The 15,496-nt window shown below is 40.8% G+C and overlaps 1 protein-coding gene across 3 annotated transcripts in view; it reads left to right on the plus strand.

Annotated features, from left to right (window-relative positions):
* Nucleotides 1-6,932: 6,932 nt before the first annotated feature.
* LOC147881543 (dynamin-related protein 3A-like) overlaps nucleotides 6,933-15,496 on the plus strand; it is a 33,853-nt gene continuing 25,289 nt past the window's right edge. The window contains exons 1-10 of one of the 3 annotated variants that reach the window (XM_087370307.1): nucleotides 6,933-7,669; nucleotides 7,884-8,166; nucleotides 8,428-8,456; nucleotides 8,549-8,650; nucleotides 9,656-9,724; nucleotides 9,811-9,870; nucleotides 10,006-10,119; nucleotides 10,199-10,247; nucleotides 10,349-10,458; nucleotides 10,669-10,761. In XM_087370307.1, coding sequence (XP_087226433.1) covers nucleotides 7,265-7,669; nucleotides 7,884-8,166; nucleotides 8,428-8,456; nucleotides 8,549-8,650; nucleotides 9,656-9,724; nucleotides 9,811-9,870; nucleotides 10,006-10,119; nucleotides 10,199-10,247; nucleotides 10,349-10,458; nucleotides 10,669-10,761 — 1,314 coding nt within the window. In that variant the 5' untranslated portion in view covers nucleotides 6,933-7,264. The remainder of the gene's footprint in view (nucleotides 7,670-7,883; nucleotides 8,167-8,427; nucleotides 8,457-8,548; nucleotides 8,651-9,655; nucleotides 9,725-9,810; nucleotides 9,871-10,005; nucleotides 10,120-10,198; nucleotides 10,248-10,348; nucleotides 10,459-10,668; nucleotides 10,762-15,496) is intronic. The other 2 variants (XM_087370305.1, XM_087370306.1) reach the window with 2 other exon arrangements.

Genomic DNA, 15,496 nt, shown 5'->3' on the forward strand with positions numbered 1-15,496 from the left:
AAGTTCATATCATTATTTCTAATTCCCTTTGTGAGCTTTCTCCTTATATATAGGATCCCTTCTTTGACTTTTGAGGGTAATATTAAAATGTAACAAAGAAATATGTATACTTTTTAAACACCTAATGTAAATTTTAAATTACAATATAATATTTTAAAACAATTTACTTAAAAACATTGGCGCGATCATTGACTAGATCATCCACCTAACAAGGATAGTCCCCACCATCCACCCAACTATGCCAATGGTAGAATAGAGGATAGATGAGAATAACAACTATTGTATTTCATATAAAGTCTTGAAATAACAAAAGGTTTCAATAAATACTATCCAAAAGCTCAATTGTATGCTCTACAAGGAGGAGCAATTGAGGAGAAACAATTCAAAGTGTAAAGACATTTGTTTAGGGATTTCATTAATGGTTTCATATTTTAATTACTACATTATTCATGATTGAACACCATAATAGATAATTCTCAAAAATCCAAGTCCCTATACAAAACTAAATATAGCTACTTCCAAAGTAAACTATGAAGCTTTTGATCAAAACATAGGCTACATTGAGGACCCAAGTTTTGATGATGTTAGAACTTAGGGAGACTAGATCATGGATGGTAATTTCCCAATGAAATATTTGACCCAATGCCTAGAACCTTGGTAGTAACATTCCTTATGTTAGCCATTGGGAGCTTATGTCAGAGCATTCAACAAAGACGTAGTGAGACCACTCAAATGTAGGTGAATGATGAAAGTTTTGGCCCAATGGCCAAAAACATTTGTTGGCCTTGCTAATGATGATTGAATATGAGTCAAACATGTTTCTATGGGGCCAAACCACATATAAAGTCCAAATAGATGTTGCATCTAGAGGATTTGTTGGAGTAAATTTGACTTATAGATGTCACTTCTCATTTGGTAAGGGGTGGGGTGATCAAATTAATACCGATTGTTGCTATTTTTGTGTTAGTGTTTTGAAATATCAACTTGTGAAATAGGATTTTTGTAGGGATTTTCTAATGGATGTCGTGTTCAAAACCACCTTTTAAACTATGTACATTGGGACACACTCCATCACAATAGAGCTTGTTAATCTCTCAAACATGTGGTGTTTTTATTGCTTCTCATGAGAGCTTTGCCTATGCTAAATATAAACAAAATCATTGACACTTTTTGACTATTTGACAAATAGCCAATTTTGGAATTGCATTTTATAGAACACTTTTATCTCACCAATAACACCATTCACCACAATCATCAACATCATATCAGAATTTATTCTCAATTATCAACATCACAATCATCAGCATCATATTAGAATTCACTCACAAAGCAACTCATCTCTAAAGGAGATATCCTTTATGATTTAAATAGCAACGTTGCCATGGGCACTAAAATCTATTTGCAACCTCTGAGCCCAAGGTGGTAACTTAGGGATGTATGCATATATATCAGTTTCTCTTTCTTCACAATACATTGAGCTATTTATATAGCCAACCATGTTACCATACAATGCATCTCCCACAATACATTTCACATTTGAGGAAGGCTCAACCACTAGATCTTCACGCACATTTGTTGAAGGCTCAACTAAGCATGCTAGGCACATGACTCAAACATGGGTCTCATAAAATGAGGTTAAAAGAATCATGATTAGAAACACTCCCTAGAGGTTAAGGGTGGGTGTATGCACATGATTCACATGAAGAGGCACATGAATCAAACATGGGTCTCATAAATGGAGTCACATGGAACATGGACAATGTACTTTGTGGTTAAGGATGTAACTAAGTGTGTGGTGCTAGATGTACACAATGTGTGGATGTTGTACAATCAAGTGGGTGGCTTACACCTAAACTTGGTGGAACTCTTGGCTCTCTTTAGAGGAGCCCAAGACATGGACTGAAATACACTGGACTTAACTTTTGTATACACAAAGTTTATCATGTGTGGTCTCTTTCTGTCTCCTCATCTTCTCCATGCTCAAGTCTTCATAAGGATCAATACGAGCTCTAGAGAGAGAGTGAGAGAGATGTGGAGAACTATGAAAGCTAAAGCATGGGAAAGACCTATGAAGAATGTTGATGTTCGAATATGAAGCCAAAGTGAGTCAAAATTGAGTGTTCTAGGTGTTTAGGGGGTGTTTTGTAGTCTAGTGTGTCTTAGACGTGCCTCTGTCAGATTGGGAGTTATCCTATATACACTATGGCTTTCTAGAGTCTAGTGTCACACTATATAGTGTTGTACTTGTCTTGATTCTTTACACACCAGTCAACATCAAGATTTATATCATATGAGTATTTTGGTTATCATTGCCTAGCACTTGTTCTTTCATTTGCTTTCCATATTGCCTTTCCATTATGCTTTCCATATTTCCATTCCGTTCCTAGTTAGCTTGGCATTCTCCTACCTCCATGTCTCTTCATATGGTATCAGAGCTACCTCCAAGAGGTTGAGGTAAGAGAGTAGCCATGACGTTGCCTTCCCTCCTCCTCATTGGAAGGTCCTCTCTTCCACTTGGAGGGCTAGCCTCTCCTCCTCTCCTTCCTTGAGCACTCCCTCTTCTTTCTTTGCCTCTCCACCTTGAGCTCCTCTCCTCCTACCCAAGCCTCACCATGTTCTTTCCTCGCCAGCAACTACCCCTTCTTCAGCCGCCTTAGTAACCTCATCTCCTGCTACTTCATCAAACTACTCCATTGACCTACAAACAGGACATACAGCTCGGTAAGCAAGCTGTACAGGCCATACAGTCCATACGGACTGTTTTTTGTGTAGTCCCATGCCATACCAGCTTGCTCGCTTGCCCGTACAGCCTGCTAGCTAGACTAAGAGCTAGACTAAGACTACTACTCATGTTGCTGTCAGGATTGCTGCCAAGCTGCTACTCATGCACTCAAAATCCATGCCATCTCAACTCTCTTCTGCTCGCCACAAGGTCGCCTTCCCTACTCACTTGCTGCCCACGCTACTTTTGTTGCCCACACAGCTCTAGCTCCTACTGCCCACATTGCACTTGCTGTCCACACTGCCTCTGTCTTCTCTACCTACAAATTCCACACTGCCTCTGTCTTCTCTACCTACAAATTCCACCTATCTCCAGCTTTTCTCGGTCCTGCAAGAGACCCGCTTCTCTACCCGTCACTTACTCCACATCCCGTCAACAACAAGTGAAGCTGCTCTGAGCTTGATGTTAGTTTTCGAGCTTTCATCTTCTCCTTTTCACTATTCCAACTTGTAATGTGGTATTAGAGCTTGGATCTTCTCTTGATCTCCCTCTTTCCATTGATAGATTGCCATGTAGGTCGTTTTATACTCTATTGCCAACCATTACAAAAAGGGATATCCGTGTATTAAGGCCATATTCATTACCTTGGGTCTTTATGGCTCAAATTTCATTCCAAAGTGCTCTAAAATTTGATAATTTTTATATCTCTTGTTAAATCAAGATGTCATTATTGTCACATGTTCATGGGAGAGAATTCGTTGATCTCAAGAATGCAATTTATGAATGGCAAACCATTTATGCGATTTGAAGAGGTTACTTTCATAGTGATGCAATATTTTTTACTCTACTTTATGCTTGTAACCTCATTTTATGGCATTTTTAATGCCTATTATGTCTCCACATTTTGTAAAGGAGTAGACATTGCTATGTCATGATAAATGATATTGCTAAGAACCTCATTGTGCAGAGAGCCGTTAAACTAAAACAAATGCACGTGGATGTAGTGTTGTGGTTGGCATGCGGATTTGATCTCTTTGGGGTATGATACACATTTACCGACCCTTTCCCCAGCAGCCCAAGTGTTCTTAGTCATCATATCAGACCTAAAGTTTCATAAGAAAGTCTTAAAGCTTGATGTAGATACAGTCAAAGCTGACCCTGAATCTCCTCTGTTGCTACTGGCTCAGCTTGCAATAGAAGATTGGTGCAAACTATGACACTTGAATTGCACATATAAAAAAGCTTCACTCATGAAGCTAGTTCAAATTCAAAATCAACTTAAGGAGGTGATAATCCAAGATTAAAAAACAAGGACATTTTATGAGTACAATTCCCTAGTTAATGAAAAGGTTGTTCGAAATCCATGGAGTAAAGGACGAGTATTCTAATTATTCAAGGAAAAAGAGACTATTTGTAGACATAGCTCCTGGCCCAGTGGGCACACATAGCCTGATAGCTATGGATGATCTCAATAAAGAAGAAAGAGAGATTATAACACAAAGACACCATACTCTGTCACCTCTCGATAGCTCACCACTAAAAGTCATAAGCTTGCTGAACACATCACTTGTTATGAGGATAACCATATGAGAAAAGAAAAAACACTTTTCGCCCAAAGCCGGCATAGTATGGCAAGGGATATGGAAGAACCTGTGGAGCCATAGGAGGAAAATTCAAACCAAAGAAAACCTATCCCCCTTCACTAGCTAGACCTTATGTACGAATATACGTTCCCCACCAGTTCAATCTTCTAGTTTGGCTATCGGGAGGGGGCATGGCATGGAAAGGTATTGTATCTCACTCCACTGCATCAAAGAGATATCCTTTAGTTGATGACTTACCCATGTGATAATTGTGAAAATGACTACAGACACAAATGGATTGCACGGATGGAGGCTGAGGTATTATTCATTTACCGCATGGTTGCATGGCTATTAAAAAGTGTGAAAAATATCAATTACTATATTTTCACGTACTTTTTGCCAATGGAATTTTAGAAAACATCTCTTTATAGAAGTTGTTTGAAATGTGATACAAAAATCAAATGCGGTCAACAAAAAACAAAAAACAAAAGCAAGACTAGGTAACCAAATAGGTGCTCATCAGGCTAACCACAAATTAGGTAGCCAATGACGACACCTAATGTGGTTCAATTATGATGTAACACACAACATAAAAAATGATTGAAATAGTCTATTATGAGGGCGAATGCACACGTGCATGCGCGCACACACACACACACACAAACACAAACCAAGATCAAAATTGAAGAGACATTTGAGGACACTACGAACTTCAAAATGGTATGTAGAAAAAATGTGGAGACTAGAATGCAATTACAAACGACCACAACCAAGTGCGTGTCATGGGGTGTGAAGGATAATACTCCACCCAATGAATATTTGCAAAGAACTTCAACATAAGCATTGTACCAAAAATTGACAAATTATGTACTCAAGGTTCTCTAACTTAAATAAATGACTTGCTACTATCAAATATGCATGTGAGACTAGGGAATGCCATTTTTAAGTAGACTATAGGTATGCCCATCGGTTTTTCTTTTCCTCTGCAATTTGTAATACATGGTTTATCGAAATACTTTGGAGGACAAAAACTTAAACACCCTCTCTTAGATTAGGTATTCCTTTAGGTAAATGGATGATATCTTGAATATCAATCTAACACACACACGCGCATGCAGGTGCACACACACACACACACACACACTCTCTCTCTCTCACTCACTCACTCACTCACATATGCATGCACATGTTTAGCTAGCATCCCAAATCCCACCTTAATAATGTGAGAAATGGGGAAGATCAAAAGATTTAATAAAATTTAAAACAAGAAACATGGTAGCCATACATAAATAGGAGGATATTTACATGATGGAGTAAGCAATCCAAGATTGAGAGGAGGTGAAAGGAGATGAGTAAAGGGTGAACATATAAGAAGATGGATAAAGGAAGTGAAACGAGATGCATAAAGGGTGAACATATAAGAAGGTGGAGACAAAACTCACCATTGAAATGTCCATCCCCATGGAAGAGTAGTACATATGGATGAGACATGATAGATAATGATGGAAAATTTTTCATGGTTGGCATCACTTGGCACACATTGAGACTAAAAGTCTTGGTGTCGACTTAAGTCTATGTAGAATTAACATAAAGGGGTGAGAACTTATAATTTGGTGATCCCTATCATGTGTGCAAAGGTCGAATCGAAGGAAAAATCACTTATCCCATTAGTTTTATCAAAGGCACTCCTATTGCCACTAGGAATTTTATCCTCAATGTCATTGGCTTAGGGGCATGTTGCCATGGTCGGAAGAGATGGGCATTGACACTAGGTCTTGGTGAGAGGGATAGTCCTTTGTGGTACTCAAAATGGTGCAAGCATTGACCTTACAAAAGGCGATTGTGTTAAGAGTAGACTAGGTAGTGAGGTTAAGGGCCTTTACACATCAAATATTGCCCACTAGGTTGGAGTGAGTTAGAGCAATGAAAACATGCACAATGGTTTAGACACTGCTCGCATCGGTATTTCCATTTTGCCATGTTGGAGTTCACGTCTTGCCCGTGGCATGCCTCTGTGTGGTCAGGGAGGCTTGGTTGTGCAAGTTTGGGTGCTCAAGTTGTAGCCAATCATTACTGTGTTTCATCCTCCGACAGAAACTTACCGTTAGATGAGGCACTAAAATAGGGGGACCTTTTGTTAAGCAAGATTAATTAATAAAGCCGAGTTCACTACACCCGACAACTATTTTCCAAAAGGTCGTTATAGTCGTAGTTGGCCCAATAGGAGAGAGAGCTCAGATACTGACACAAAAGATTTGTGTCTAGCCAATCAAAGCCACCCAGTCCAACTGCTACATGATTGGCCCATTCCATCTCCTCCAACTGCTACACCAATCACACGTCGGTGACATAAATGAGTAGCTTGATGACCACCACATTGGCGGCGGCCATCCTCAACTTCTCCATGGGCGCCTAGGCGGGTGGTGTGAAGGTGCGTGTAAGACGCTTGGTGTGCAAGGGGTGTGGCTGCCAATAGGTTGTGGGTGGCAGACACGCATCGGGGGTGGCGGGTATGACACGAAAGAGAGGGAAGGAGAAGGAGAGGAGGGTTTGAAGTTTTTGAAGGAGGGATGATAGGAGGGTAAGTTGTGTGACGGAGAGCTTCTACTTTGTGAGAAGAATATAAAAAGCTCCTTAAATTTCAAAATAGCACCGGGTACCTTTACACCAAGCTTGTCTGCAAAACCTCCCTATTCGTTCCAAGGTCCCCCTTGCATTTTTCGCTTAGCTCCCTTCCATCACTCTTCTCAATCCATTTCTCATCTGCCTCCTTTCTGCTCTGCACAGAAATTTTTTCCCACACAATCGCCGCCAACTCCTTATCGTAACCTTTGCGCGACATTTCTTTCAGCACACAATCGCAATTCGCCAATCCCACCTTGCCTCCTCGTCAATCTTTCTGCTGTGATTTTTGGGGGTTCCAGAGCTGGAGTTCGCGGATTCTGACGAGCAGAGCCCCATGGAGCAGCCCCCTCCACCCGTGGCTCCCGGTTCGCCCTCACCCTCTGTTGCTGCCAACAGTAGTAACAATCCGGCTGTTCCGCTCGGCCAGTCGGTGATTCCCTTGGTGAACAAGCTTCAAGATATTTTTGCTCAGCTCGGCAGCGCTTCCACGATCGATCTTCCGCAAGTTGCAGTCGTTGGCAGTCAGAGCAGTGGGAAATCTAGCGTTTTAGAAGCCCTGGTAGGCCGAGATTTCCTGCCCCGTGGATCGGATATCTGCACTCGTCGACCTTTGGTCTTGCAGCTGGTGCAGACAATACGAAGACCCGATGATAAACCCGACCTCATGGAATGGGGTGAATTCTTGCACATTCCCGGAAGGCGCTTCGTAGATTTTTCGTTGATTCGTAAGGAGATACAAGTAAGGACTTGCTTACTGGTAACGCTTTTTGAAAAGACTGTCGAGTAAGGGTTTGTTTGCTTAGGTTTCTTAGGTTACAAACGAGACCTATGGGGCTTCTTTACCTGTAAATAAATCGTGGTTGCTCTTATGATGCCGAACGTCTCTCATGCAGTTGTGGCATTTTTCTTAGGATACATGGAGCGCAATGCTATTGTTGTGATCTTGTGTGCAGGTTGAAACTGAGAGGGAACTGGGGTCCAACAAAGGCATATCTGAGAAGCAAATACGGCTTAAAATCTTCTCACCCAACGTGTTGAATATTACATTGGTGGACTTACCTGGCATCACCAAGGTCCCAGTAGGTGACCAGCCCAGTGACATCGAAGCCCGGGTTAGGACTATGATTCTTTCGTATATCAAACACGAGACATGTATCATATTGGCAGTATCTCCAGCTAACGCTGACCTCGCCAATTCTGATGCCCTTCAAATGGCAAGAATAGCCGATCCAGATGGTATTATTTTTCTCATGGCTCTACCATTTTACACATGACAGCTCTATGTATGCAGTTAGGATTTGTTTAATTATAAGGACTAGCAAACCTGTTTGCTGCGTTGCTTTTTTCAGTACAGAAAATTTAACTCATTAGCTTCACGATCCCCCCTCCCTGCCCCCCCCAACTACACCCCATGCCCCCAATCCATGATTTAAGGTTGATCCAGCTTATGTCTGTGTTTGTAACTTATATCATTATGTTTGTATGTATGTTTGGCAGGATCTCGCACTATTGGTGTAATCACTAAGGTGTGTTTACTACTCTTTTCCTAAATAACCCAATGAATTTGTTGTTGGACCTTAGTTATGAAACTTCTATAGTTGTATCTCTTTGTGGACAGTTGGATATAATGGACCGAGGAACAGATGCTCGCAACTTCCTCCTAGGAAACGTTATTCCTCTGCGGCTTGGTTACGTAGGGGTCGTAAATCGTAGTCAAGAGGTTAGTTTCTTGCTTCCATCTTTGAGCTTTCAAGAGGCAAATGTTTTGGCCTTGTTGTGAAGTTGTGTTACAGTAATTACATTGTCCTGAAGGAGAGATGCAAGAAGAGAGCCATACAGATTTTAGCGATGCATTGAATCAAGCAAATAAAGAGATAAGAGGTGATGCAATGGCTGGTCAAAATGACTAGTCAGCAAGTCTGTTGCTCTATTCAGAGGTGAAGAGTCTGCAAGCATGCATTTTTTTGGATGGTGCAGAAAAGGTCGAACAAGGGATATCCTTGTTCCCTGGAGATAGTCTCTGATGCTGTTATTGTATGCCGGGAGGCTCTAGTATGCGGATTGAAGCGTTTAGTTATGGACTGAAGCTTTGTTGGTGGGCCTTTTTGAAGTGAAGGCTCTGTTTATGTTTATGTTCGTAATGTTAGGTTCAAGAATAATCCGGGCTCTAAGGGAATTGAGTATTTAGAGATGTGCAAGAAGAGAATTCAATACGGGTTGTAAAGATGTGTAAAAACAAGGCTATTGAAAGAAACTAGCTCAGAAAATGTTTTGCTCTAGCATGCAGATTTTTGCTCAGAGCTCAACTTCCAGGAAGTAGTAGTTTGTACGGAGGGTTCCACTGTCATTGCCTGGGATGTACTCTTAGGTGTTGATAATACATGCAAGTTATCCTAGCATGCAGTCTGTGCTATGCATGGTGTAAGGATTGAATTTTAGGAAGTGGGCTTTTTTCAAGTGAAGATTCTTTTAAATTTGTACGATTGGATATATTCTAGTTATACAAAGGTATATTTTTCAAGTGAAGATTCTTCTCATTTTTTTGTAAGTTTACTATTCCAGGTTTAAGAATAAGCTTTTTCATTAATAGATATCATGTGAGAAAATGCGATGAAACTTCAAAGACTGGTATAGTCTGATTCTCTTGTTTTAACAATTCGGCATTAACTCATTGGAAGCAGTCGTGCTAATTCCTATGCACAATTTGGTGGTGTTGGTTAAGCAGGACATTCTTGGAAACAAAAGTATCCGTGATGCTCTTGCATATGAAGAAAGCTTCTTCCGCAGTCGTCCGGTCAGTTGCTCTGTCTTAGATGGGAGTTTGTTTTTCACATCTTATGATTGGATTTCATCCCTGGATTATGTGCGGTATTGTTACAGGTATATCACAATTTGGCTGATCGTTGTGGTATTTCTCAGCTAGCAAAAAAGTTAAACAGTGTATGCTCCAATGAATCATTTAATGTTTTTGCTTTCTTTACCCTCTTTATTCCTTCTAGTGTGGATGGGCCTTTTTTTGGGGGCAATGAAAGCTTGATGGTGGTTTCAATATTTGCTTCAAAATTTGGTCCACAGATCCTAGTGCAGCATATCAAAGCAATTCTACCTGATATGAAAGCTCGTATCAATACTCAAATGGTTACATTGCAAAAAGAACTTGCTAGCTATGGTGAAGTTACAGACTCAAAAGTGAGTAGTTGGACAATGAATTGTTCATGCTTGTTTATTTTAATGGCCCTGAGGAACTGATGTGGCTTTTGTTGTTCAGTCGGGTCAAGGTGCACTGCTGCTTAATATCATCACAAGGTACTCTCAAGGTAAGACGTACTCTTGTGATTGTATTTTCCAAGCAATGTTTCTCATGTGCTTTTGTCTTGTTAGTTGAGCTTGACACGCTAAGGGTTTTTGGATGGACTAGGGTTTGCTTCCATTGTTGATGGTAAAAATGAAGACATGTCAACAGCAGAGCTATCTGGAGGAGCTCGCATACATTATATTTTCCAGAATATTTTTGTTAAAAGTTTAGATGTAAGTTTGAGATACAATGTATTCAATTGATGGTTTAAGATGTATAAATATTTTAGTTGAAGAACTTCTACGCATACAGAAGCATTGGTTTATCTAAATGAGTTAAATAAAAAAAACATATTTAGGATCTTGAAGATAGTGTTTACTTGTACCATAACATCTCATATGACAAGCTGTATTGTACGCACTTGCTTTTCTTGATGTGAACAGGAAGTCGATCCTTGTGATGACTTAACAGATGAAGACATTCGAACTGCCATTCAAAATGCGACAGGACCGAAGAACATAATATTTGTTCCAGAGGTGTGTCATAAAAAGATAGACCTTATTTGGATTGATGTTAGTGGAAATTGAGTAAAGGAACCAACAGTTATCTTGATTTGATGCGTAGTGGATAATCGAGTAAAGGAACCAACAGAAACGCAGCAGCTCTTGGAAGCAACACCAGAGAACCAAGTAGATAAAAATCCAATTATTTTATAAGCACAAAATCTGCAAGAATAATACTTAGAGAGGAAAGATAACAATAATACTTGGGGAGGAAAGCTTGTTGTACAAGTTCACTGCTCAAAGTAGAATGAAATACAGCTGTTGTGCTTTATGTACCTGTCTTTTGATGCCTGTCAGCTATCTTATTTCATTTCCAAATTTTCTTTTTAAGATTATATTCTGACCTTTTGGAGTTATATTTTTCCACACCATAGTGGACATGGAATTCTATTGGATATTTTGACCATGTCGTGGTTAGATGGTGTGCTTCAAGGATCTATCATCCAAGAAAACCTTCATTATGCAAGACTAGATATGTTCTAGTCTTATGATGGCTGTCACCTCAGCAAGTGAAATTTCGATGCTTAGTGAAGTGGTGGCTACTTGTTATAAGTTTCATAGGTTCATCTTTCAAATGCATTTTTTATATATTATAGTATGAGGATCATAATTCCTCATCAAGCTGTGCATGTCCATGGTAGGTCCCCGTACAACAAGGATACTAGCGTTGGAGATTAGGTGGTGATCTCCCCATTTGTAAGCCCCCATATGAGGACAGCATGGGGGAGGAGGACCATGATAGGATGGGGCTGCGACATGGGCAGCACATTGGCTGCCATGTGGGCATCATACAAAGATAGAAAAGACAGCATTGGGCTGCCACAAGGGCAGTACATAGACTGCCATGTGGGCAGCACACAGAGGACATGTACCTGGCTGCCTAGAGAAGATTCGACCATACTTGGAGCAGCAGCAGTGCATGGAACCCTGCCAGCAAGTGCCCTGATGACATCTGGCAGCATCTGAGAGGTTCTCAGCTTTGGTACGGCCTGGAAAAGGAGCTGGAACAGACCTGGGCTGCATCTGCCTGTCTGGAGCAGAAAGAAAGAAAGAAAGAAAGTAAGTCTATTAACGTCCACTGGAGACCAAAAGGTCTATGGGACAGCAAAAAACCCTCTAGTACATCTGCTTTAGGGTGGGCAGATGGCAGCTCCCAAGGAGTGCAAAAAGCAACCCACATTATTTTAGAGTACCTACATAATAGTCTGGAAGAGTAAACAGCCATAGCCATACATCACTTTAAGACTGAGAGTCTTTGGTTTTGATTTAAACTCTCTGATTAGGGCTACGCCTTTACGGTAAACTGCCCATTTTCCATCCTTTCTGGCAGCCTTGACTTTAGCTAATTCAGTTGCCTTATTCTTGAGTTGAGCCTTTGTAAGCTCCTGCTATCCATACTTTGGTACCCTTCAGCTTGTAAGATTGTCGAAGAAGCTTGATCCGCATATCTTTGGAGTTCAGTGTAAGGATTGCATGACCTGTTATAGTGCATAATAGAAGTTGGCATGGAGTTGTCATCATCCTGCTCATCATCATCCACCCAATCAATGTTGGGCAAGCTTGCTGTGATCTTTGTCAATATTTCACACTATGTGTCCTCTTCTTTGTACCAATCTTCTGGGAGTCCCCCTATTCTAATCTTCAGTGCATTATCACTTCTAGCTTCATGTTCTTTGATCCCTGCTTGAATATCAGACTTACGTTCTTTGATCTCTGCTTGAATATCAGACTTACTTGCTTTGGTGTCCACATCCACAATCACTTCCTTCTTAGCATCAGATGGCATCGTGGGAGGACTAGGAAGTAATGGGACAGATGGGTCCTGTTGTATGGATCAGTACAGGTGGTTGTATGGAGCTGGAGCCTGGAGCAGTAGATCCATGGCAGGAGAATGGCCAGAACAGAGGTGGAAAGTCTAGAGCAGGAAGGCGACTGACTGGAGCAGGTTTTGGGCCAGGTTTGGGCCTGGAAAAGGACTGCGGCTGGGGCTGTGTAGCCACTGGCAGACTGCCACGTGGCCAGGTGGTACTGACGGGCCATACCACAGCTTTTGTCCTCTCCATGAGCTGAGACATTTTTTGTACTAGTGTTTCTATGTTTATGTTGCACTTGTCTTGTGCCCGCTTAGAGGCACCACCCATTCAGCTCATTGTGTCTGGTTTTCTCAAACTCATAGATCCTTCGGTCTTTCGAAGACTTTTAATACACTTTCTTTCTTGCTTGGCCTGCAGTGCACTAACGAGGGATGATTCTTGTACAATTTGTCGAATGGAGTGCTGATTGGAGCTCATGGATTTTCAGTGGTTTTTTTTCAAGTGTCTGAGGAGGAAATGATGAGCAGTTGTGCGATGTATATTATTTGTGAGGGAGAATCTGAGGATCTTGGGCATAACCGTCACATGCATTCTCAGCTTCTTTTTCTGTTGGAGAGTTGAATTCTGTTTCTGACTGTTGTTGTAAAAATTTAAATTGCAAACTCACACTCCTGAGTCTGTCGAGAGAGCGAGACAATTCATAGTTTTTGCGTAGCAAACCATTGATGGGGAGCCCATCATATTGCTCAAACAAGGTCTGCTGTCGTCTATCATGTTTTTTGAATCGTAGGCATGATTGCCAATGGCTGCCTCTGTAAAAAATGCATCTTGTTGGGGATTAATTATTCTTGCAATGACTTGATGCTCCACACTGATTTGATTTGGAGGTACGATTGTAGCTCAGAGAAGACTTCTTTGCTGATTCTGCTGTCAAATACTCCTTTGAAGGAAGTTGCTCTTGATCGTCTTCTCAGTAGGGCTGCAATTACCTTTGGATGCCCTCTATTTGCCCTCACTCAAGCGCTTTACCGATTGCTTTGAGCAACAAAGTGGAGGGCGGTTTCAGCCTTTTGTTGTGGTTTTCTTTGCTAGAGGCGACTCCTCCTTTTTCTCTGTTTTGGTGGCTAAGGTTGAAGAAGCCTCAATATTACAACACGTGGCAGCAACTTTTAACCTTAGGCTCATTCCTTGGATAAGGTTCTGAAAACAAGTCAACACTATAGTTGACTAGGTTTTTTCCACATTTTCCAGGGCTTTATAACGACTTATTGTGATGGAAAACGCATTGCTACCCCCTTGTGCAGTAATCTCTAAGACAAACTATTCTTGGCGCAATATTTGAAGCATCATAGTTAATATGCAGCGCTGATCAGCTTACCTTCGGCTCACACTTCACCATGATGTCTATCAGTATCACAAAATATGGCATCTCCATCAAAAAGTTTTCGGGCACCGAAGAACAAGAGTGCATTTCCAATTACTGGTCCTGGTCTTGCTGATAATCTGCTTGATTATTTGGATCTCACCAAAATTGCGAAGTGGACTGATCTTGAAGCAAACTTGGTGGTAATTTAAATAATTCCAAGTTGTTTCTCAAGATGCAATTATATAGCATGACGTAACACTTGGATGCTCTTAGTCTCTGTTTTTAGCAGCTTACCACCCGTAATCCCAACAATGATGATAAGAAGGCTATCAATGAAGAACGCTTTAGGGACACTGGGCAGTCTTCATGGAGGAGATCAGCACAAGCTCGACACTGAACTATTTACAAGGGCTTATCTGACCAAAGACCGAACCAAAGATGCAGCTATTGTAAAAAGCTTGGTCACACAATTGAATAATGCTACAAGAAGATAGGCAAACAACATGAGAAACATCATGCTCAATTGGTAGCAGCTTCTTGCACTGACTCTGATGATGAGCCATCCACAATCATAGAAAATGCAATGATGGTCATTGTTGACCCATTGTCTCTCGACAATAATCCACAATACGATGAACAGGATTTCTAAGTGCTTTTCTCTTCGAAATGATGTGTGTTTTGAGTCAATAAGGATTCTCTATATTGGGTAGTCTCCCAAGAATGAGATGTATGTCTTTTATATCTTGTTTTTAATTCAGGGGGGATATCCTCTAAAATAGGCTAGTAGAAGTTGTGGATCTTTGTCACATGGCCAAAATCAGGTATACAGAAATATGCTTCTTCATTACTGAAGTTATTGCAGAAGCAGATACAACCGGAATGGAAGCACATTAGTCTTTCCCCATAGGTAGTTTTTCTGAATATGTCTACCTATTACACTGGCGATCCTGCAAATCAATTGGGCACTTGGATTGTGAGAGATGAGTGAAGAGCACACATGGTTTCTCTGTGCCAGCATTGCAAGGACAAGCATGTTGTGAAGCGTAGCGAGGCGCCACCAAAATCAAAGGCGGCGAGAAATGTCACCTTACCTACTAGTGGATTTAGAGGTTCAGAAGTTCTGAATGAGAAAACATTCTCTATCTGCAAATCCGTATTTTGTCTAGTTTTGACTATGTTTCCTATCTTATGTACTGAGTTTACAACAGTAATGCAATTGATATGAAGCATTATTACTTATTTTGATCTTTACGTGTTCCAAATTCAGAATTGAAATGTCAGTTGTCGGAATCCTTACTATGTTTTCAATGGTACTCTGTTTATTCTAATGTAGAGCGGCCTGCTCACTCTCTGTCTTAGATCCCACATCTTAATTTCCTTGTCAAATGATGACGTAGCAAACGTATGTGGGGAGTGATGGGCAAATTTGACCAAATTGATGTGTTGTTGATGCAGATCATTAAAATTTTGAAGTTGCTTACCAGTGCAAAGATCGTACAGACCAACGTGCCTTGAATAACCACAAGCA

The sequence above is a fragment of the Dipteris shenzhenensis genome, chromosome 31 (genome assembly GCF_047967505.1).
Source record: "Dipteris shenzhenensis isolate YYH24624 ecotype China chromosome 31, Dip_SZ_1.0, whole genome shotgun sequence".
Lineage (NCBI taxonomy): Eukaryota > Viridiplantae > Streptophyta > Polypodiopsida > Gleicheniales > Dipteridaceae > Dipteris > Dipteris shenzhenensis.